The sequence below is a fragment of the Cyprinus carpio genome, chromosome A10, assembly GCF_018340385.1.
Source record: "Cyprinus carpio isolate SPL01 chromosome A10, ASM1834038v1, whole genome shotgun sequence".
NCBI classification, from domain to species: Eukaryota; Metazoa; Chordata; class Actinopteri; order Cypriniformes; family Cyprinidae; genus Cyprinus; species Cyprinus carpio.
In genome coordinates, this window is record NC_056581.1 from 1195088 (window position 1) to 1221472 (window position 26385).

At 34.3% G+C, this 26385-nt stretch overlaps 1 protein-coding gene across 4 annotated transcripts in view; it reads left to right on the forward strand.

Annotated features, from left to right (window-relative positions):
- Window positions 1–26385, forward strand: part of LOC109097568 (ephrin type-A receptor 5) — an 86301-nt gene that overhangs the window by 50618 nt on the left and 9298 nt on the right. For 2 of the 4 annotated variants that reach the window (XM_042764672.1, XM_042764670.1), the window contains exons 6-14: window positions 9531–9655; window positions 11659–11818; window positions 12774–12876; window positions 17871–17938; window positions 19129–19254; window positions 20714–20899; window positions 21230–21291; window positions 23486–23695; window positions 25459–25608. In XM_042764672.1, coding sequence (XP_042620606.1) covers window positions 9531–9655; window positions 11659–11818; window positions 12774–12876; window positions 17871–17938; window positions 19129–19254; window positions 20714–20899; window positions 21230–21291; window positions 23486–23695; window positions 25459–25608 — 1190 coding nt within the window. Of the gene's footprint in view, window positions 1–9530; window positions 9656–11658; window positions 11819–12770; window positions 12877–17870; window positions 17939–19128; window positions 19255–20713; window positions 20900–21229; window positions 21292–23485; window positions 23696–25458; window positions 25609–26385 lie in introns of all 4 variants that reach the window. The other 2 variants (XM_042764669.1, XM_042764671.1) reach the window with 1 other exon arrangement.

Here is a 26385-nt window from a genome sequence, read left to right on the forward strand (position 1 = left end):
TGGTTAACAATTTAAATGCCATATATTCATAATAACTAGTTGATTATTAACATGCATATTACTAGCATATTGGCTGTTTATAAGTACTTATAAAGCACATGCTACATCAACTGCCTTGCTTTATTGAATATATGTGTTCCGTAATTTTTTTTTGGTAATCATCATAATAGAACAGAGAGTAATTTAAATTATTTAAATATTTCTAATCTAATTGTTTAAAGCAAAACAGTTTTCTTGGGAATTTAGTTTTGCAGGAAGTGACATCATTTTTAGAAGGAAAACAAACATCAGTATTAGCAATGTATTTGATGGATTCTGATTTATTTTAATTTTTTTGTGTGTGTGTTATTAGTTGATTTGTATCACACTCTATAATGTCTGATATGATTACACAGTTTGGTATTATAATAATATTGTGATAAAATTCTGATAATAATAATGGTAAAATAACCAATATGACTCAGAAATACCTTCTCAAACATATACATTTTATTCTTTAAGTTACAGAGACAAAAGGATCTTGATAACAGAAATGAAATACTTCTGGCCGTGTAGCATTGGTCAGTCAGATTCTTATTTTCATTATTGAATGCTTTGACAATCAAAGCAATGTTAAACACCATGAAATCTTCAACCCGCTAGTGACCTATAAATCAATATTAGAATAGGCAAGAGTCTCGCCTGCTTACACACCCACAATGCTGCAACGCAATAACAGGCGCAGGTGCCGTCAAACTAAAAACATTTATTTTCACTTTGCCCAATCCATTATCCTAAACTCTTAGGCCTTTCTTGCAAACCTTTACACACAACCGCTGCATTCTAATTTAGGGAGAAATATTTAACATCATATTTGTGCCTATTTCCGTGCCGATGCATCTCTGTCACAAAAGCGCAGCAGATGCGGTTACGAGGCGAATAGAAACAGACTTAAGGTGCTAATTTATTTCACTGGGCTTGTGAGGCTACAGTATTTCCCCACTGAAGAGGCGACTTCAACATCTGCTCAGCTCATTAAGTTACTCTCAAATCAACAGAGGAATTATGCTCTTTAAAACACTATTAATTATGACAAGCAAAATGATAATTTTTGCAGCACATGGCGAGCTGCCACGCATAGTCAACAAAGCTTGTGTGCGGAACGCTAGCTCGCTAATGTGAATCTTTACTAAGACGTAGATGACATAAATTCTGTTTTTACTTCACAAGTGGAGGGATTTTTTAGAACTGGGAGCGGATTGTACAGGTTGATCAAATGCTCACTAATTTCTAACGGTTTCGAGTGGGATTTCAAAACAAACTGGATAGTTTGCAGGTGCGAGTGATTAGCGTGTAGCATTGGCGTGCCTCTCAAGTGCTTTCCCTGATAAATGACGACAGACTCATGAGTGGAGGCTTTTGTGGAGCTCTTTTTGCCGAATTATTTTGTGAGCCTTGACTATTTTCTCATTGACAGCCGAGTGCATGACGCATCGGTCTGAAAAGAGTTGTGACACTAAGTATTCTCAAAGCCTCTCAGCAAAGCTCTTCTGGCACACGGCTGTGAGCACTTGTGCTTTACTAAACGTCACTGTGTCGTTTGAGTCTCTGCAGATGGTGACTTGATCGATTTTAGGGATTAACTATTGTAACTAAAAGTAGCAGCGCAACTAACTTTCAACTGGTTGACAGACTTTTTTAAAATGGTGTAGCTTTCCATTAACACGTTCACCCTTCGCAACCATTAGTGTCACGTTATATTGCGCAATACGCATAGAGCTAAGTGAGCTAATATCAAAATATCAAAACATGCTTGCTTCTCACATACAATGTTACAAAGTGCATTTACCTACGTTTCCGCAAAACAAACAAACAAACAAAAAAACAAAAAACTACCTAACTGTACAAATTGCTGCAGTTTCCAGTTCAAATGAACACTAGACGCAGTGAAATTCAGACACGTTTACCTTATTCACACAAATGTTGATTTACAGGGCTAGAGTTTCTGTTAAGATTCTTCATTTTTGCACAATTCCTTGCACAATCGTATGTTATGACTTCAAAACAATTGTTTTGTATGCTGTGAGATTTGAAAACTGATACTTTTGAATGTTAGAGTCACACATACAGCTTCATATGTATGGGTTTGCTCAGTAGCTCTCGCGATATAGCATTGCACTTGTGAGGTGAAGAGTTCAGATATGAATCCTGTGAAACTACGGTTTAACTAAATAGCTTAAACCCGCATAGAAAAAAGTTAAAAGAGCATGGTTGCATTAGCGAATGTGTTTTTAAATCACTTTTGCTTTCGTTAACACTATTGGGTAGGATTTGGGTTGGGTTTGGTGTGGAGTTTGTTATATTCAGACACGATAGAGCATTAAACTTTTAGCAACACTCACTGGACATTTGAATTCTGAACAACTGCAATATTTTCCTGCAGTAACATAATAAAAGTATTGCAATAAATGTCTGTACCAACATAATAAAAAGTGCCACTGTCACATATTGAATGTGCATTTTAGCGCCTTTCACTGGACTTTTCACTATGAAACTGTCACAAAATGTGCCATGAGGTATGTGATATAAATGTTGTGTCGCAACAAGTACGTATTTCCAATGAGCCTGGGTTGGTAGTTAGGGCTGCAACCAACGATTATTTTTATAATCGATTAATCTAATGATCATTTGAACGATTAATTGACTAATCATCGATTATTTCACTGATTAATCAGTAGGCATTTATTGATTATTCAGCTTTTGCAATTAGTTAAAATATTTAGTTATACATATTCTAACAAATTAATTAAGGTGATCACTTCAGCTTTTGAAAGTCATATTACATTCCAATTATGCAATTAATTTTTACCAATAAATATATTTGGCACATTAAATGAGATGACAGAGAAACTTGCTTATTCACCATTTAATTAGCTATTTGAAAAAGTAACTGAATGACAAATCAATATGCCTGACATCTCTTTTCGTAAGTCATATGAATAAGAAACAAATGAAGGGAAGTGATAAGACATCTTATTTTTGATAAACTATTTTATTCATAACATAATCTCTCTTAAAATACCTTATAGTGTTTTTTTTTTAATTATTATTATTTTTATTTTATTTTTTATTTGTTTTCTTCACTAATAAAAATATTTTATTATTAGCTAGCTTCACACTGGAGAGCTGCTTTATAACAGAAAATCAAGTTGTAATTCTAACTGAAAGCGACACTGACTCTGTTTTTTCATGTTTAATACTGTAAAGCTGCTTGATTTAAGCCTATCTACTGCACAAAGTAATAAGTCATGATGTACATATATAAACATGATGTGACTGGACTTTACTGGAGTACAGAACTGCAGAGCTCATGTAACATCCACATTGCTGTAATCAGATGCTATCTTAACTGCTGCTTTCACACTGCGGTCAGTTTTTGTTGTGTTTATTTTGGTGTTGAGAGGAAAGTGTGCAGCATATATTTACATATTCAACCAAACCAGTGGTGGAAAGAGGACTGAAAATTTGTACTTGAGTACAAGTACCGTTACATTGCTGAAATAATACTCAATTACAAGCAAAAGTACTGGTGTCAAAACAGTTCTTAAGTAAAAGTACAAAGTACTCCTCTCAAAAACTACTCAGAGTACTAGTTACTAGTTGTTTTTTAGCCGGTGATATTTAATTACCAAAAAATATTTATATCAAAGATCTATGTGGATAATAGCAACTTTGAACAAAACCCACTTTTATCTAGAACATGCTCTCATGCCTGGTGGTTCGAAAAATGCATTATTTTTCACAATTTACATTATTACAATACCTTTCTCCCCAGCCTGGCACAAACGGCTCGATTAGTTCCGGGTTTGATGAAGGCCCGCCTTCTGAAAAACGAAATGTGTTGTGATTGTTTAGCTGTCCCAGCACGTAGTGATTGGCGAACAGCTCAGACGGTGTTTCAGTACTGCCCCACCCCTTGCCAAAGCAGCAAGTTCCCTCTGCTCTGGTTTAGTTAAGGATTGCCATATCAATTTAAGCCGGATTCAGACCCTGAGCATATTAAACAAGAGGATCGCGTAGAACCTTTGCACGCACGGATATTACAAGACATACAGTGGTAACGTTATTGTTGTTGTTGTTGTTGTTTTTTTTTGTTGTTTTTTTTTTAAATCACGTTTTAGATAGGATGTCAACAACCGCTTGAAAACAACTGCATTTACTATGTACTGATAAGTGCAATGGTAATATGTATTACATTGCAGAAACTGCATTAAACATACTTAACATAAATAACACACAACAACAGATAAAGCAGCACACTTACAGGCTGTGATGCAGATACAGCAGATTGTCAAAACTAGCACATACTGTACACTGCCATATAGATATTTTATTTATTTATTTTTTTGTCCATCCATTTTTTTCAATGCACTCATTATTTCAAGCTTATAATTTCAAGCTTTGAAATTGGTTTACTCCAAATTTTCTAAAAAGACACGTTCACTTTATACGATGAACAGATTTTACATAGGCTTTTATTTACATATATAAATATTGATCAAAAAATCTCAATCTTAAACATTTGCTCATTCTGTGTATTTGTGTCTTTAAAACAGGGTGACTTTGTTGTAAAAGCTTACAGCGCAAGGAAGCTTGATTTTAAATTTGATTTCAAACTGAATTGAATTTACAAAAAATAAAAAAATAAATCAAGTACACATTCAGTAATAAAATTATAAAACAAATGACCTCAGTTGAGGTATTCAAAATATGACAACACTGAATTTTTATAAGCAGTGATTTAAGAGCCATATACAGTATGTTAGGCCTATGTATTTAGATAAATTGAACATCAGATGTCTTTGACCTGTAATGACTGTACAATGTAGTGATGCAGTTAGGCAGACTAGGATATTTATATATACAGATCAGACAAATATCCCATTCAAAAACATTTCTAGCTTAAACTTAAATTGTAAATAAATTAAAGTTAAATCTTTGATTGTTGAAAGACTTTCTGGTGCATTTAACTTACAACCAATAAAATTTCTAGAAGGATTTTCATCGATCAGGTGTGGATCTATTCTGAATGGTTGATAATTTTTGACAAAGTTTAATCCAGACGCAAAGATAAATAATTCCTACTTTAAAAACACGGAGAGATCGCGACTGCACACAGTCTGCGCACAAGCAGTTCATTTGTATAATTTAGGCCTATTTGAGAGCTCGCATCCAGTTTTCTGCGATTACATGACAGTGTTATCATGTTACAATAAAGCGCTCGCCACATTTGTGCGGGGATTATTAAAATTATGCGGAATACCTGCAATTCCGTGTGGATATTCAGACTCTGTAATTTACAGGAGGTGGATGCGTGTCAAACTCACTGTCGGAGAGGAAAGAGAGACACAGATTGTATTGGTGTATATTCGGTAGATACTTTGGAAAATAAGTAATGGAACCGTGTCAGATATTTCAGTATCGGTATCAGAATATGGATATTTATGAAAACTACCATTTAGTTTGTTTATCCAAGCTTTGAGTCCATAAATTACACTGAGCTCCCTCACTGTCTGCAGCGGCGCTTTTCCCGGTTCAGATATCAGGGATGTTATTGGTCCCTTTACGATCTGATATTTTTATTGGCTACTGAAGTGAATTGAATATCAGTTCAAATTGTGTGCGTACTCAGTAACAAACTATGATTTAAAAGTAATTAAGTAGATTATTTTGCTTAATTTGTACTTAAGTACAAGTAAAAGTACAGCTTTAAAAATATACTCAAAAAAGTACAAGTACCCAAAAAAAACTACTTTCATTACAGTAACGTGAGTAGTTGTAATTCGTTATCTTCACCACTGATCCAAACGCCGCTCAGCAGCTTCAGGTTCAGCTGCGTTTGCTCTGAACTGAAGCATTGTGTCTTCTTCTCTTGAACTGCATCCAGGAGGGCTGCATTACAGTCTTGTGCTACAGCGCCACACTGGTCAAACCATATTATTGCAGGTTCTTACATTAGGGCATATGAGATCAAATGACAAACAAGATTTGTCGACAATTTTTTATTGTCGACATTGTCGGTAATGTCGACTAATCGTTTCAGCCCTATTGATATTTTGACTACTTTAAATTTTCTACCAACAACAGTTTTAAAGTACAATGTAAAAAAAAAAAAAAAAAAGGATTTTGAAGTTGTAAATGAAACAAAGATTATTGGAGTACAATTTCAGTTTTCAAGTTTCAAATCTATTTTGTTTTTCAAGCAGATTTTATTTTTTATTTATTTATTTTTTTTATAGAAAACAAGCGTTGTCCTAGAATCTGCACTCTTGTTTCTAGACAGATGCTATACATAAGGACAGATTTTCTTGTCAAAGAGTTAAGGTTGTGTTTGGTAGGTAATAGTTCTCAGGTCAGGCATCTGTTGGCAGAAGTTATGTCTCAGGCCTAGATTTGGCCGATGGGCCGCTCAGCTCTGCCAGGGGTTTTTCACTTGCTTCTCAGCTGGGCTCCCCAAACAACACTTGTTTACAAACACACGGTCTGTTGAGATCCTGCCGTTGGCAGTCATTCAGGGCCGGAGCGGAGGAGATGACCTTTCTTACCACGGCCCGGCATGCTAACTTCAATTAAATTCCATGCAAATATTTACTTAGAAGATTTCGCCTACACAAAAACCAATGCTGCCTGGCGTCAGTGTTGTATAGCCAGGAAGTGATGCGCCTTTTTGATGCTGCTTACGCTAAGCTGGATTCATGTTGGCAGCTGCAATTAACCAAGTGGCTTGGGTTGTGTGAAAAAAAGACAAAAATAGTTTGCTACATGAGTGCTGTTTCGTCGGCTGGCACAGATACCAAGCCTTTCAAGTTTGAAGATTCTCACACTAGAAGAAGGCAACACTTCCCATTTGGAGGCATTAATCAGAGTGCTATCATCACACTTCCTCTGACACGCTTCCCAGAGAATGCTGCCGTTCCATCTGTTAATGAACTGAGAGGAGGCGGCACTTTGGCGGGACCTTTGCACCATGAGCTTTCACTGGTGACAAGTCTGTCGAGGACTTTATTACCTTTGCATTTTATAACTAACTGTGTTTTGTAACTCACTGTAAACTGTTGTGAATTATTGACAAATGTTAGGGTAATAAACAGTATCTAGATTTATCACACTTATTAAATGGTCCACAGTGTACTCTGTGGAGCGTGGTAGATGAAATCTCTCACTAAGCTAAAAATAGGACTGTGAAATTTCACACAGAGGAAGGTTTCGCTGCTTTTGTGCTGTCATATAGGTCTGCACTAAATCTGCACACATTTTTATTTTAAATACAGTTAAAAAAAAAAAAAAGTTGTGTTTGTGTGTGTGACTACTTGTGGAAAAGCTACTTTGAACTTTTATTCGTCATGTGACTTTCTATTTACCACCCGTGTGTTAAAGTTGGATTTCAGTACACTTTAAGGAAGATTTAACACTTTTGCAATAAACTTCCTTAGTTAATAACATTAGTTAACATGAACTAACATGAACATGAACAGTGTAAAATTATTCTAAAGCATTAATTACAGGCATTCAGATTCTGTGTAAATCTATGGGACATCCTGTGGCCAAAGATTTTGCGTGTGCCTTCCTATTTTCATGTATTTGGATATGTTCTCACTCACTGTCACACAGCATGACTATTTTGTTTGATGGCTCCCCTGCTGATGTTTTTTGTTTCTTGCCATCACCAATATAAATCAAAATTCCCTGTGCTGACCTTAAGGATTATTGAGAATCAATAACTCAAAGGGCCGTGTCTCCTGCCTGACTGAAAGTCAAACATTTAACAGGCTGCCAGACCGTTTAAGTGGCCCATCTACCCTCCACAATACCTCTCTTCTCCTGCAGGCCTGAAGATCAGGTTGCCAAGTATACCATTTCAGGCTTTTAAGATAGGAATGATTACAGTTTTGTCTGAGCAAAAAGGATACAGTTACTCTTTGTTTGGGGAAGAGAGGATGGGGAAAAAGGCTTTTCTTTGCTCTCCTATCATGGGCTTCTATTGAGCTATTGGATCAGCGCCTGAGGGATCGTCCGGAGAACTTAAACACGATTTATCTCGTGGACACAGTCCGACACTTCTGTTGAGGAATATAAAGCCGGGTTTGATTTCAATGCTCCACATATAGACAGATAGGATCTTTTTTTGTTTGTTTTTTTCCCATGTGTGCTCTCATTTAAGTGACACCAAACAGCCGTATGGGAGGAAAACTGAGGGGTGAAAGAGAAAGAATTTGGAAAATCAATTGAATTTAAAGTTTTAGTTTGCAATATGTTTTATGTGTTTATTTTACACAGGATGTGAGTTTTGTGAGCTTTTCTTATTTTCTAATCCCTACAGTGCAACAGAAACTAGTAACAGTATAAAGTCCGTCTCAAATGTATATAATATATAATATACCAGATATTATTTGCACTGTAGCCACACAGTATATATGAATCATAGCATAAAAAAAAAAAAAATTGCAAGATACCTCATTTTAACAGCTAAAGATTAAAATAAAAATAAAAATATGCAAAAACACTAAGTATCTGAGATTTGCATATAGAATAATCAAATTTGTTCTTTTAGTTTGGATGTTTTTTTAATGAAGGTCACAAAACCAGACTGAATGATTCATATACATTTGGACTGATGTGATTCTCACTGATCCAGTAAATTTGGTCCTTAAATTTGGGTATATATATAATATATATATATATATATATATATCTATATATATCTATATATATATATATATATATATATATATATATATATATATATAATATATATATGTATGTGTGTGTGTGTGTGTGTTTTATATATAGCCACTTCAGGTTATGCTTTCTTGTGTTTTTAATATACAAAGATGACTCTTACCCAGTAAAATATTTGTAATATACACTCAATATATCAAAACCACTCTTGCCATGTAGAGTTTAAACTCCATTTGAATTGTAAAACTATAATGTAACATTGTGAATATTTATCAAAAGTTATTCCAAGTAGTATCAGTGTTTTATGGATAAATTATATAAACCATAAAATAAATTCATACTTGTTGAGTGATGTCATGTCTGGGACTTTATGGGAAAGGGGTAAATCAGGACAGATTACACCATGCATTTTTCATCTGCAATAATTAGGTTGGACAAACACTGAAGTACGTCATTGCCTGAATCCACGTTCAAAGCGTTTTCTCAAAGCGATCAGCTAGTTAAGATGAAAGACATTCCCTCTGATTGTCTCTACTACTGAAGTATAGAATATTTCATATTTCTGATTTGCTTTTCCTCTGAACAATATGAAGCTCATTCAAGTAATTAGCACTATATGATATCTTCATTTAATTAGGAATTGCTGAGGGGTTAGACTTATCAAATATAAGTCTCAAGTATATTGACTTGGAAACTTTCAAATGACAATTACAGCACATTGCATCAGGTCTTCACTGCATCATGCAAGAAAATACATTTTCTGCTTGATTTGAGGTGAAAAGAAAGGTGAGATGTGACTGTTTTGTTCTCAGCTCCGTCTCCTATAACCGTGGTGAAGAAAGGCAAGACGGCAAAGAATAGCATCTCGGTGTCCTGGCAGGAACCCGACCGACCCAACGGCATCATCCTGGAGTATGAGATCAAGTATTTCGAGAAGGTAAATACCGCATGTTGTAAAGGTGCACAGGTTACATTTCACGCCAAAATCAAAAGAAACAAAGAAACAAAAGTCTAGAATATTTAGAGAGGTCTACAGTACGCATACAGTTCAGAGATCTCTTCTGCTCACCAGAACTGCATTTATTTGATTAAAAAACACAGTTAAAACAGTAGTAATACCAAATATGGTTACAGTTTAAAACAGCTGTTTCCTATGTGAATATATGTTCAATTGTAATTTATTCCTGTGATCAAAGCTGTATTTTCAGCATCATTACTCCAGTCTCCAGTGTCACATGATCCTTCAGAAATCATTCTGATATGCCGATTTGCTGCTCAAGAAACATTTCTAATTATTATCAGTGATGAAAACAGTTGTGCTGATTCATATTTTTGAGGAAAGCATGATACACTGCAATTGAAAAGTTTTTGTTAGATTGATTTAAAAAAAAGAAAGAAAGAAAAAATTTTATGCATCTTTGCTGAATAAAAATGACAGTAAAAACATTTATAATATTGCAAAAGACTTTAAAAGACTTAATCAAATAATCATGAAAAAAATCAAGTTTTTTGTCTAAAAATGTCTGTTTTTTTGTGCGTGTTCTAAAGAACTAAATGGCCCAGAAATCTGACCTGGGCCGGGTTTCCCGATAACAATTGATCTTAGCACTTAAGAGCGTTTTCTACAAATAATTTTATGATTGCTTGTTATTGTTTCACATGCGTTTCCCAAAAATGCACTTAACACAATCGCACGTAGCTGTGCTTTAAGTGCTACTTAGGAGTCGCTATCCGTTTGTCAAGTGCTGAAATGTCACCTTACAGAATTGTTCATAATTGTAATAGCCTACTACACGCTCGTTTATCGAAATGTAAACCCGGAAATAATAACTTTAATACAATATTATTATATTATAATTTATCTAAGATTTGTTTACAGAAGTGTATAATTTATGAACAAATCATTATTTAGTTTGGATATTTTGAATGAAATCCACAAAACTCACAAAACCAGTCTGAATGTTTCATTCTTCTGGTCCTCAAGTGATTTATTGATCCAGTACCAGCATTTAACTGCTCACTAGAGATTATGATTGACGAATAACAACTTAAATTTGGTAACGTTCCTCACACAAAGTGGGTTTTGGCATCAGATGATTTGGATTACAATGCAGAATTCGTATAGACTATGTTTATGATAATGTTCTGATAGTATTACATTGATTTTAGCCATAGTTTTCCTAAAGGACTTTGTGTCTTTTGAAACACAGTCTCTGTAAAAACTTGCGTGTCTTTACTAAATCCTGACAGATATTTTTTTTATTTATTTTTTTTTAAGTGCTGGTGTGAAATTTTAGTAAATCTGGCCTTCGGTGTTCTTTTTCAAGCTTGAACACTGTAGTCCATAGTCACTGTAAATTCATGAAAAAAAAGCGACCAGCATATGATTCCAAATGACTCCAGAAGACAGAAAGTCATGCATCAGTGCACCACCATGAGGTTGAGTAAATGATGAAAGGATTCATCCTCTAATGAAGTAAGGGTTGTTGTTGGGCGTCTCAGTCGACCACCCCACTGGCGACAACCCTCACAAAGCCCGAAACTAAATCTGCTCTCCGATCGCCGTCTCTGATTGCTCCTCACCTTGCAGCATTTGCCGGTTGCTTTGTTGAGCCATTTAAAGACAGAATATGGCTGAAAAGGAGCCTCAGCTCCTCATGACCTCAGTGTTTTTGACTGTTCTGTGAAACCCTGATACGATGCACTTAGAAAACGAAAAAGCTATGACGACCCACAGCAACTCATATGAAAGCTAATGGACAGAGCACTTAACACAGGGCTTTAAAACAAAGCCATTGAAGACCATGAAACTGATCCTCACTACTGGCCACAACACACACACACACTTTGCTGTTCTCTCATGAGATGTGAGGCCTTTATCCCTCGTTTTCTCCCTCTCTGACCGTTTTTGTCTTCTCTTTTATTCTGGTGGTTCTGTAGGATCAGGAAACAAGCTACACCATCATAAAGTCAAAGGAGACGGATGTTTTGGTGGACGGCCTTAAACCTTCCTCAGCGTACATCTTTCAAATTAGAGCACGCACCTCTGCGGGCTACGGAGGGTTCAGTCGACGCTTTGAGTTTGAAACAAGCCCTTACTGTAAGTGAAACATAAAACAAACAAATAAAATTAAATCTAAATGGATGAGCCACATTAAAAGTCATTGTGAAATAAAAATATATTGATTGTAAAAAGGGAATTTGATGCTTTCAGATTTGTTCTGCTGTCTTAAAAATGTTGTACATTTCAATGTTTTTGTTCACTAAATGCAAAATGCCTCATTTAACCAATTCATTGAGGCAATTATGAAATTCTTGTTTAGCAGATGTTCAGTTCATAACACAATGAACTGATTCTGATATATGTACAGTGGCAAGAAAATGTATGTGAACCTATTGGGATTGGTTGGTTTTCTGCATTGATTCTTCATCAAAGTCACAAGTATAGACGAACACAATGTGCTTAAGCTATCAACGCACAAACAATTATAATATTTCATGTCCTTAATAAACATGTCCCATTCATAGTGTTGTGAAAACGTATGTGAACTTTATCTTGCTTGCATTTTTCCATCTGGCATTTTCTGCATATTTATTAACTTTTTTGAGCATCAGTGAGTGTTTTTAACCTTTATAATAGTTGTAGGTGTATGAGTCCATCAGTTATCACCAGTATGAAAAGATGGATCCCAATCATATAGTCACTACTATAAAGGGTTCAAATATGCAGAAAATGCTACATGTGATCCTATGCTTGTGACTTTGATTATTGATTATTATAGTTCTTTTATGCACAAAACACACACACACACACACACACACACACACACACACACACACTCACACACACAATATTCCAACGGGTAAAAGGATGAGCTCTTCAGATCTTGTAAATGTTGTATTAATATGCCACATAGTGTTGGCTGTGTGTAATAATTGATATTTCACAGTACAGTTAAAGTTATTATCTATGGATTTAGCAGGAAACAAGGTAGTGATTGAGAGCTGCTCTCAAACCGTGCTCGTGTGTCTCTCTTGTGTCTGTGTTCCAGCAGTAGCGGCCTCCAGTGATCAGGGTCAGGTGCCCATCATCGCTGTCGCCGTCACTGTGGCCATCATCCTCATCGCCTTGGTCACAGGTTTCTTGATGAGTGGCAGGTAAGTGATTATCCCATTTGTGCACTGTGCACAGAAAATCTCAGTCTGTCATGTTACTTTAAAGTAGTGAATTAGCATTTCTATGGACAAAATGCATCTGGAAAACAGGGGAGCTTGCAAAGTGAGCTGCTACAGGAATGAATGATGAGACATTCTTTATATCAAGCGCTTCAAACAAACTCATAAGTATTTAGCACGGCTTGCCCTGTCAGGTGCTTAGACAGATATGTGTGATATTTGATGCATTTGAGACATGATTTCCTCAGAACATAAACTACATCTTACGATTGGATCCTTACTGTATTTGCAAATGTTAGAAAGTCATGTGAGTATTTCCATTTATCTGATAAACTTCACTAAAGGAGCACAGTACAAGAGGGGGAAAAAATAACCAAAATATGCATTTTGCTGCATTTAATATGCAGTTTGTAGAACATTAAATGTATTTATTCATTCATTCATTCATTCATTCATTCATGCATGCATGCATGCATTCATTATTATTATTTTTATTTTATTTTATTTTATTTTATTTTATTTTATTTTATTTTGTTTTGTTTTGTTTTGTTTTGTTTTATTTTATTTTATTTTATTTTATTTTATTTTATTCATTTATTTTATTTTATTTTATTTTATTTTATTGTAATTTAATTTAATTTTATTTTATTTTATTTTATTTTATTTTATTTTATTTTATTTTATTTTATTTTATTTTATTTTATTTATTTTATTTTATTTTATTTTGTTTTGTTTTGTTTTGTTTTGTTTTGTTTTTTTCCCTGGAGGACAACATTGGGCTGTAGAATATATTTATTTATTGTATTTATTTTGTTTTATTTTATTTTTTTAGTAAGTAAATAAGTCAGAAGTAAGGAAACAAGCAAACAAATAAATTAATGAATAAATACTTAAATGTGGCTTTTTGAAAAAAAAAAAAAAAATCTGATTAATTGTATACGTAATTAACAAATTAATTGATTATCAAAAAAAAAAAAAAAAAATAGCCATAGCTCTAATCACATTATTATAATAAAACAAAAGATAAATTATTTTACTGGAGGATTCTTAAATTATTGTAAGGAGGTCTCATGACTTTTACTTATTATACATTAATAACGGTGGTATTGCCTAAAACGTAAGTTCACACAAATGAGAAACATGGGAGAAAAAAAAGGAAACATGAGAATGCCATGTGAATTCACAGCCATGTGAATATATTTGAACATATAAATGGATGTAGCTGTCAGTCTTCTCTGTCATGTATTGAGCTGGTTACCAAGGGAATTACAAGCACACATATCTACGTCTCTGATCACTGGCCACAGTTCTACAGTAGGAAAAATATGTTCCTGTTTGCTTCTTAATGTAAATAATGGGAGCGGTGTTTCCATAATCACAAAACACAATGGCAGAGCAAGACGAGGAGCCAAAAACAATATCCTGTTTCATACACACTGTCCTATTTAGCATTTCAGCCATAACATTTTAAAATGAGACAGTTATGCATGCTATTGTCCTCGCTAGCTAGAGGAAACAAATGGAGCCATGTTCTGTCTATCTATAATAAACAGTCTGCAATTTACTGGAATTATCCTGGAAGTGCAGTAGGTGCAGATGTAAACTTGTTCATTTCTGTTTGCGCTTATGAAAATGCTTAGTCTATTCAGAATAGATGGAATATTGTGTTTGAAGTGTAAAGAGAGATTGTCTGAGAAAAAAATAATAATAATTTCCTGCATCCAGGGACTATACGTGAACCTAAGTCATGTAAGTTTGATTTAACATCTCCATTTTACTTCTGAAGAACATGTTCTGTTAGTGTTAGAGTTATCATTAGCATTAGAATCCGTAAGCATTTCCATTCATTCCTGATGGAAGTACACAACTTAAAATGTTATTCCATCCAAATACATGGCTAGATACTATGAAAAAGAAGTACACTCTAGCATACTTATAACTTATTGAGTAGTTTTTGCAATTAAATTTCAATTTAACATGGATGAAATGTATATTCAATTAATTTAGATGAACTTTACAGTGCTTTTTCGACCCAAATAGGATTTAATTAATTCTTCATATGTAATTTCACAATTATTTATATTGCCTTTGAAAGGTAACTAATTATATTGTCATTTATATGTAACTTAAATATATTTGAATGTAATTTCTATTCACTCTTGTACAGTATGTCATGTATGCAAATATTTAAAAACACACATTTAAAAATAACACGTCAACAAACAACACACAACAAAAAAAATAATAAACAAGTACTACTATACAACATCTTCTTTAGTATGTTAGTCAGACTAAGTGTATTTTAAAGTACAGTTATTGAAAGATTAAAACAAAGATTTAAAATGTACTTGTTAATGTTTATTACTTATTACTATGTTATTACAGCATTATTGCAAAGTGCACTTTTTAAAAGCATACTTAATTGTGTTAAGAAAATCATGAAAGTATCTCTTTTAAATGGCCTTTTATTTTATTAACATATATGCAAGTACAGTTATATATACATGTCTGTCGATGGAGAACGGGCTTACTAGCCAATGCTAACCTCAAACAATGTTCGTCTCTCCTCACCCTTCACCCCTGAACCCAGCCGCAGCCTTTAATTCAATGCTGTCAAGTCCACCTTGAGATTGACAATCAAAGCAAGACCTCAAACAGACATCAGCAGGCTGAATTGCTCAGAAGCCTTGAGATTGCCACTTGAAAGGCAGTTGAATTGTTTAAGCAAGGGTTAGGATGTCCCTCAAGGGTGCGACCATTTCAGGCAATTACTCTTAAAGTGTATATCAGTGTATCAAGCAAGCCACAGCCTTGACACTTCCGTCACCTTTCATGTCACAGAAGGGTTTGAAGCACGCTTCCTCCTGCAGGAAGCAATCGGGGTTGTTAATAGCCTTCTTGGCCTTACTAGGGCAAGATGTGTTCATGAATGAGCTGCGAGGGCACCGTCAGAAGCCTATTACAGCAGGCTGACTGGAGAACAGGCTCCTGCTGGACAGGGCTGTTAGTAAAGCTGTCAGAGAACGATCCTCGCAGACATTTGAAGGTGATGGTGTGAAGGTTTTGGGTTGAGTCAAGGACACTGGCTCAGAATGTACACAATATCACACTTCACATATGCAAGAAATATTCATGTGTTGAAAGGTACCGACATACCATCATTAAAGGAACCGTTCAGAAATATCAGGGTTGGGAATATGTATTTATTTATTTTTTACATCAAGACTACATTTATTTTATTGAAAAATACAGAAATATTATTAAATATTATCATCATTTAAAATAACAGTTTTCTTATTTAATATATAGTGAAACGTAATTTATTTCTTGAATGCAAAGCTGAATTTTCAGCATCATTATTCCAGGTTTTCAGAGTCACATGATCCTTCAGAAATCATTCCAATGTCAATTTACTGCTCAGATCAGCCAATCAATAACTGCTGAAAACAGTTAATATTTCATTTTTTTATTTTTTATTTTTTTATTTTTTTTTGTGGAAACTCTGATGCTTTTTTCCATGGTTCTTTAATATAAAGAAATAAACGATTAGTGATTATTTTATGCTCACCGAGGCAATGAAATAGTAATATAGTGAAATATTATTACAATTTAAAATAACTGTTTTATAATGTAATATATTTTAAAATGTAATTTATACCTGTGATGCAAAGCTGAATTTTCAGCAGCATTTTTACTCTTAATCAAATACATGCAGCCTTATATACATATAAAGCTTATACTACTCAGAAGAGTAGCCTTTCTTCCAGTGGGGATTTTGGTTTTATAGCTTAATATGTCAGACTGAGTGACAGCACAGAGGTCCAATCATTTTCTCAGAAGAAAGTGGAGCACAGGAAGAGGCGGGGCTTCAGGGTTGACATGCTGGTCAGACTCATCAGCTCTGCATGTGTATCTCCCCTGAGACTGCAGCCATAAAGCCAGATCCCACGAGATTCACACACATTTATACACGCTCATTCACATCTAAACAGAGAAGGGGCGGCCTGAAAAGGAAATGGCTTGTTTGGAATTTGGGCCATAAACTGACATTCATAGTAAGCTTCCGGTAAATGGTATTTTATGGACAGTGATAATGAAATATTAGTGTACTGCATTATATATACTGAAGTTGCCAAGGAAATAGTATGTAATATGCATATGCACTATATGTGAAGTTCACAATCACATTTACTTTTCCTGGCAGCATGCACTGTATATCATGCAGTACACATGCGTTTTTTCATTAAATGCAGAAAATTACAATACTGTGGCATACTGCAAAAATATTGTGGTAGTATGCAGTTCAAACTCTAGAATAACATTTGAAACTATTATTATTAATAATCATAAAATCAATAACAATTATCAATGTCATTTGTTTAAAACAGTGTTATTTTAGTATTTTCTGATGTTAATTTAAGACATTTGTCATATATAATTTTATAGCAATAATTTAAAATCAGTAATAAAATATAAATCCTATTTTATATTTCTTGATGATAATTAATATTTTATGCACTAATAATTGTATTTTCACTTAACTTATTTGCAAAATAGAAGATAATATACAGTGATCATGTACAGGTGGTCAAATAATTTTACTCTGCTGGCTGTACTGTATCTCAGCTCTGTAGTGGATATCGCTTTGTTTCTGCAGCTCATTGTGTCTGAATGTTCACTTTCTCATTTCACACCTACAAACACTCTGCTGACATATAAAGCATTGATGCATTGGGTTCGTTTAAGACTGCTGTCACACTGCATGTGTGTTTGGATAGTCTCCTCTGGAGGATTCTTGTGCTGAAAGCAGATAAAACCATTACCATCCCTGTATCCAATCATTCAAATAGCAGCACAGCATCTAAAAATGAGAGTAAATGAGTGCAGGGTTGTTGTTGTTTTTTTTTAAGAGAAATGGCTTTTAGAGAAAGACAAGTGTGAAGTATAAACAATAACACAGCTCTTCTTTTTCGCAGGCGTTGTGGCTACAGCAAAGCCAAGCAAGATCCAGATGAGGAGAAGATGCACTTCCACAATGGACACAGTAAGTCTAACTGAAAGAGACAGACACGTCTGGGTTCAGCCCGAGTTCAGTGGGCTATAGTCTCAACCTATCATAAGCTTAAAAATGACGTCAAGACAGCTTGGCATGAATGATTTTTTTTTTAACAAAACTTTTACAGCCCCCACATCATCATCAACATCATCATCATCATCATCATCATCATCATCATTATTATTATTATTATTATTATTATTATTATTATTATTATTAATAATGATAATACATATTTTTTTACAAACTATCATCCTATGTGTGCATATATTATATATATATATATATATAATATATATATATATATATATATATATATATATATATATATATATATATATACATACACACACGCACGCACGCGCACGCATGCACACACATATATATATATATATATATATACAAAACAGAAAATACTAATCGTTTAGAAAATATAAATAAATGTTCAAATATATTTTCACAGTATTAATAATTCTTATTAACAATGCAGTGTTGCATAATAATAATAATAATAATAATAATAATGTTTTGTCATTTTTGTTAAATATTTCTTTTATTGCTGTTAATAATATAATAATAATAATAATAATAATAATAATAATAATAATAATAATAATAATAATAATAATAATAATAATAATACAATTAATGACATTACATTATATTAATGACATTTATTAACAGCAATATATTTTTGTATTAATATTGTTTTAATATTATTATTATTATTATTATTATTATTATTATTATTATTATTATTATTATTATTCACTGATTAGCAATAGAAGGACTGACAAAAAGTTCAATAGACTTAAATTCTTTGTTTTGTAACATTGCAGTTACTGGGACACCCATTTGTAACCCGAAAACCTCACCAGCCCATTAGGCTACAACCACATTAACCAATTAGCCAATAATACAGTGACACACAGAAGTGTGGCATATTTTGGTGTATTCTTATTATGTAGTTCTAAAGCAATCCATCAATGTGTTGTGCTTGGCGCAGCAGAGAAAAACAAACACGGTCTCTAGAGATGAAACCTCAAACAGCATCTCCTGCGTGCATCCTCTTACGGTACATCACATAACCCAACCCCAGAGCTGTGCAGGGCCAGGATTCAACATGTGCTTCTCTCTCTCTCTCTCTCTCTCTCTCTCTCTCTCTCTCTTCATCACAGTCAAATTCCCAGCTGTCCGCACGTATATCGATCCTCACACCTACGAAGATCCCAACCAGGCCGTCCACGAGTTCGCCAAGGAGATTGATGTGTCCTGTATCACCATTGAGCGGGTCATTGGAGCCGGTGAGTGAGTTATGAGTGACTAAAACAAAACAGGCCTTAGGCACAGAATTACATTTAGCTAACATGGAGAACATTTACTGCTGAGAAGGGGAATGTGAGACGTTTGGAGCGTCTGGACTGACTGTGCAGCGTTTTATATGAGATGAAATCTGTTTAGATACTGTGGATCATTATGCTGGATAAATTATGCTTGATAAACTGCCTAACAACACCCTAGCAACCACCCAGAATGCCCTAGCAACCGCATAGTTACATAAAGGAATAGTTCACCCAAAAATGAAAATTTGCTGTTAATTTATTCACCCTCAGGCCATCCAAGATGTAGGAGACTTTTGTTCTTCAGTAGAACAATAAAGACAATTTGGTCAGACTTTATTTTAAGGTCCAATTCTCCAAACCATCAACTATGACTTCAGCCTCAATAAACTCCTAATTTGCTGCTTATTAATAGTAGTAAGGTAGTTATTAATTTTAAGTATTGATTAGGGATGTAGAATTTGGTCATTGGCAGAATATGTGCTTTATAAGTACTAATAAACAGGCAATATGTTAATAGTAGTCATGTTAATAAGCAACTAGTTAATAGTGAGAATTGGTCCCTAAACTAGTGTTACCAAAGATTTTTAGCTAAAACTGTGGTCCTTGATTATGCATAAAATGCATAAGTGATTCATGAAAAGCCAATGGCCCATCTTTAAGAATATGAAAAAGCATATCAGACAACACAAAATGAATACCTGTTGGGATACACTGACGATATATTGAGATCCTATAAAGCAAAGCACTTGAATGAAAGGGAGAAATTAACATTTTTGTTTTAATGGTTTCTCCTTGTTTATGTAAAAAGGTGAGTTGATGAAGAATTGTTATTCACTTTAAATGCTTAAGACATGTGAAACATCCACATTTCACATCATTACTGGGTGCTTTAATTATGTAATATAATTGTGTATTCGTTATTCATTGTGTGATTACATAAACAAACCAGTGACCTGAACTATAGTTCACTGAAAAGAACCAGTTCGCAGAAAAGAATCGGAATCTGAGGCTCTGGATTACAGGTAATAATGTTGTAAATAATGTTCAGTTTCTTGCACAGACTGGTTGTTTCGCTTCATAAGGCCTCAATATATCATCAAGAGCCACAGGTATTAATTTAGTGTTGTCTGATATTCTTTTTTGACTCTCAAAGTGCAGGTAACCTCTGACTTACATTTTATAAATTATTATAAGCATCCTAAAAACAAGAGGTTTGGATTAAACATCTGTTTTCAAATCCCACTCTGGAAGTGTCGCATTATAAATACTGGCGTTCGCTGGCAGACTTTATTCATTCAGAAGGAAGTACATCCCTCAGTAGCTTTGCACTTTGTCACCTTGCGAGGGAAATCTGGCCGAGCACAATGAGGCGTTTCATTGTCTGGCACGGTTCACTGATGGCTCTGCCTCGTGGTTGCAGGTGAGTTCGGTGAGGTGTGCAGTGGTTTGCTGCGGCTGCCAGGGAAGAGAGAGATCCCAGTGGCCATTAAAACTCTGAAAGCCGGTTACACTGAAAAGCAGAGGAGGGACTTCCTGGGGGAGGCCAGCATCATGGGCCAGTTTGACCATCCCAACATCATCCACCTCAAGGGGGTCGTCACTAAGAGTGAGTTCTAGGAGGTCTTACATTATGATTGTCTTTGAAAATTATTGTTTCTGTATTACACTGCAAAAAGTGTAAACCTGCAATTGTTATCTTAAAGAGCTGCTTATACTTGATTTTACCCCTCAGTATAGTTTTGTTGGTGCAACCTAAAATATTAAGGTTGCTTCAGTTGAAAAATAATGTTAAGAAATGTTTTTGATTTGAATAAAAAAACGTTAAATGAGATGTTACCAAATTTTTATGTTACCAGTTTTGTGTCTTATTATATGTCATATAATGATAACATAACAATGACCTTGAAGCTGAAATGCATGTGTTTTATTTCTGCAGGTAAACCAGTGATGATAATAACAGAATATATGGAGAATGGATCCCTGGACACCTTTTTGAAGGTACATTTCTGTTTTTCTCAGGCAACAAAGACACTAATGTGACATGCTTATTGACCAGTGTTAGGCAAGTTACTCTGAAAATCAAATCAAATTACTGATTACTGATCACGTTACTGTTCTGATTACTTTATTTCAAAAGTAATTAGTAATTAGTTACATTACTAGTTGTTACTTTTTTCTCCATGAAATTTATGAAATCCCAGCATACACGCTCCCAATAAATATTTGTTATTAAAGCATCAACATTCACAGAACACTGTTATCAAGCCCATTACAAATGAGGCGCTGCATGCATGGTTTGGCAGAATGCCAGCAAAGAGCGCTGCATAATCTCTAAAAGACATCTCAGTTCATCGCAGTCTCACAAATCTCTGTTATAGCACAATAAATATATGCATAATGAATCTTTCATCATGTCTACAATTTGTATGTTATAATGAGAGGATTCATGATCATGCAAATTTCAGCACTGCATTGCTCAACGCTGCAAACACGTGCCTAAATAGAAACTCAGCATACGCTTGCACATGTTAATCGTTTATATTTTTTATTAGTTCATGTTGCTTTTGTGCAATAGATGAATAACAATTTATTTGTTTTAGATATTTTATGTTTAGATATTTCTATTTTGTGGGAATCCCATGAATAATTTTATTCTCCCGCATCCCGCACACATACAAGTGTCTACCTGCCCGCACCAGCACTCGCCTATCTTGTCCCACGCTGCACTCTGTTGCGTCGGGTCTCGCGGGAGCAGGTCTCTAATCCACTGGTGCTTGACTCAACAGTGCGTGTGCTACATCCTTTTTACAATTTCTAGATTATAAAACACTGCATTCTGTCAGCAATGTAACGCAGCAGTAACGTATAGAGACCTCAGCTTGTAACTATAGTCTAATTACTATTTAAAAAAATTATAATGTTTTAAATTACTCCATTACTAAAAAAGTAATCAAATTATAATAATGCATTACTAAGTAATGCGTTACAGCCCAACACTTTTATTGACATTTATTAAAATGTTTGTTGACCATTATTAAATTATATATCATGCATCATTCTATGAAATTTATGGACATGTCATGAAAAGTTACATGATTAGTTACACTTTATTATAAACGTCCCTTGTTGCAGTGTAATTACACAAATAATTACTGAGTAACATTAATTAAAAGTACTTGTGAGGTTTCAAGTTGGTTTAGTGTTAGTTGCTTTAATTATGCATAATTTACTGTTATTAAAATAGTATTTGTAATGTTTAAAAGGAACACTTTTAAAGTGTTCATTTTGTTATAATGAAAAAAGGTATTTATTTATTTGTGTCACTTTGTGAATGAGCAAATCCATACAAATTGTACTATTGTGTGTTCTTGTGCACCAAATGAAATAGAAATATAAGAATCTTATTTTGTTATGATGAAAAAGTGTTTATATAAGCATCATTTATCTAGTTATGAATGAGAAAATCCATAAACGTTTTGTTATATTTAAAGTGTTACCATTATATATTTCATTTTTAGTTTTTGTTTTTTTCATGAAATTTCTCAACAAATATTTATGTACTTTTTCAATAAAAGTATATATAATTTAATAAATTTACACACACAGGCACACACACACACAAACACACACACACACATACATACACATATATGCCTTGCAAAATATTTTTTTTTCCTTTTTTTCATTTTCCTATTTAGTTTACAAATTATATATATTTTAATTTGCATATGTGTGAGTAAATTTATTAAATTATATATACTTTTATTGAAAAAGTACATAAATATTTGTTGAGAAATTACATGAAATAAACAAAAACTAAAAATGAAATATAAAATGGTAACACTAAATATAACAACATTTATGGATTTTCTCATTCATAACACACTAGATGAAGGGGTATACTAGAAGTATATATATATATATATATATATATATATATATATATATGTGTGTGTGTGTGTGTGTGTGTGTGTGTGTGTGTGTATACATATATCCATATAAGTTGGAATTAATATATTTATCATTTATTTTGAATTAATTAATTTAAACTCACCAAACAGCTGCTCCCCTCAGTTTGTGCGTTCTTTCTGAAAAATAACTGAAAAAGCCATTTTTTTTCCTAAAGTATAAACATTTGGTTTGATGTATTAATCTCATATTTGTGTGTATTATATCTTTACTGCTCCAACAGAAGAACGATGGTCAGTTCACTGTTATCCAGTTGGTTGGCATGCTGCGTGGCATTGCTTCTGGCATGCGCTATCTCTCTGAGATGGGCTATGTGCACCGTGACCTGGCTGCCCGCAACATCCTGGTCAACAGCAACCTGGTGTGTAAGGTGTCCGACTTCGGCTTGTCGAGAGTGCTGGAGGACGACCCAGAGGCGGCCTACACAACACGCGTACGTGCTACAGAGGATAAACGCTGAGTCACGCTAACAGCTAACCTACACCTTGCATCTATTAGCTGCCTCACAGCAGGGCTTTGTTTTAAACCAAAATTCAAACCCAGCACCCTACTTTTCACTACTGTTCCATTCCTGCTCTCTTATAATGCACTTATTAAGCTGGACACTTCCATCTAAGAGTGCATTATAGGCATTTTACACACACTACACGATCATGCTGCATCCTCCACAACCTTGAACCCTGAACTATGGAAACTTATTTCCACCACAGAATTGTCAGAAATAAGTTTATATTTCACATATGCAAGTTATAAATTTGTAATTCTGACTTTACAGCTTACAAGTCTTACTTTTATTTGTTTTTTACTCAATTGAGTTTATATTTCACGATCCTGACTTTTTTTTCTCACAGTTGCAAGTTTGTATCATAAGTACTGTATGACTATTTTTCTCACAATTGCATGTTTATGTCACAAATCTGACTTTTTGCAATTACATTCATTCATTCATTCTGTTGCAAAAATAATATTCCATACTGAACGGACCTGTAAAGTCAGGAAAAAAAAAATAAAATAAAATAGAATAAAATTTAAGAATGTTTAATAAATAGAACTCTTGAAAAATCCTTAACAATTGAAAAATGCAAAATACATCAAAGATCGTGTTTTTAATAATAATCATAATAGGCATGCATTATGTTCATAGCAACTGGCATGGCAGGAGTTTACTTTTTCTAAGTTCAACTTTTCAACAATTCTTTAAGGTTTCAAGAATTGTCTTAACATGACAGGCTGTGGTGTGACTCAATGAATTCAATAAAATGACCTCAAAGTCTACATTTTTGCACAGCCTGCAGATTACTGTAATAATCATGAGTGTGCAACTCCTGAAAACTTAAGTATTCGTAAGAACATTTTTTTTTTCTTAAGAGAGAGAGAGACAGGCTTTGCTGTTATCTGATTGTATGCTTGTTCTTCTTGAAGACTCAGTGATTAACTCAATGAATATTGAAATCTTGTGAGTAATAAGGTCTCTGTAGGTAGTTTGATGTTTATGCACTGCTTATAAATTACCATAATAATCATAAGCTGCACACACTATTTTCATTGTGACTGGCTTGACAGGAATTCAGTGTTCTGTCACGCGTTTTTATATTTTAAATAATTATTTTTAAATGCATTCATTCCCACTCTGTTTTTCTAGCTGTATCTCTAAAAGGAATAAGTCCTGCATGCAAGAATTGCAAGAAGCAAATGGAAAGTGGCAGACCTATTTTATTTTTTAAGAATATTTTGTGAATTTTGTCCCCAAATATATATATATAACCAGTGAAATTTTGAAGGGAACAAAAATTCAACGGTGCAAATTGTTGTTGAGCTCTGAAAATGAAGCTGCTTTTATTCTGATAGAGGATCATTAGAGGTTTGGTGGTGGCTGTCATAATCAGCATGGCATAGCGTTCTTTGTCATCTGTTTCTTGTTTTGGTATGTCACACTGAGGGAAGTGTTTTATGGCTGATGTTGGCGAAGTAAATTAAGACATGTCTCCTCAGTGCTGTCAGAGATGGAAAGCACTAACACCGGGACAGTCAATTAGCGATTAGCATGCAGCAGCCGTCCACAGACCTAATGCTTCCTGTCACATTTCACAGCCTGACACCATTCCTTCCCAGCGATAATCACCTGTTAAGATGCTCTGACAAGACACGTTTCTGATGTGAGATGTGGATGATGTCAGCGTGCTGTTTGTCTTGCAGGGAGGAAAGATTCCCATCAGGTGGACGGCTCCAGAGGCCATCGCCTACAGGAAGTTCACCTCGGCCAGTGATGTGTGGAGCTACGGCATTGTGATGTGGGAAGTGATGTCGTACGGCGAGAGACCATACTGGCAGATGAGCAATCAAGACGTAAGTCGAAATGAGCCCAGAATTCTATTAAATTGCGGTTCATGTGGTCTTACTGGCACTACGTTGTGTCTTTATAAGTGAAAATGTGTTAAATTTTAGACACAATACTGTCAATATTGTATGTTTTGTTCAAATTCACAAACAAAAATAGTTCCATTCAAAGCCACAGAAGAATCGTTGTCTTTCGGAGCAACATACAGAAGTGTTTCGTTACTGAATGAATCCACAGTTTTGAATCAATCGAGTGAAGGAATGATTCAGAGACTCATACATAAAGACAGTCACTTGCTTTGTTTCTGAATGAATCGAGGGAGTCAATGATTCAGTAACTCATTCAGAAAGACAGTTATTTGCTTCATTTCACAAGAATGCCCCCCCATATCTGCATGATTGCAAATGTGTTATTGATTTCATATAATAGTTGAATAAAGTTAAAATAATATATAATTTTAATATTGTGTTACATTTTAGACATAATGTTGTCTGTTTTCTCAATTTCACAAACAAAAACAGTTCCAAACAAAGCCACAGCAGACCTGTTTTGAGTATCCAGTCAACACACTGTGATGTTTCCTAACTGAATGAGTTTGCATTTTGAACGAATTGAGTGAGTCAATGATTCATTGATTCTTTCATAAAGACAGTCACTTGCTTTGTTTCTGAATGAATTGGCCATTTGAACACATCAAGTGAGTCATTGATTCAGTGATTAATTCATAAAGACAAGTTATTTGCTTTGTTTTATGAATGAATTGGCTTTTTGAATGAATCGTGAGC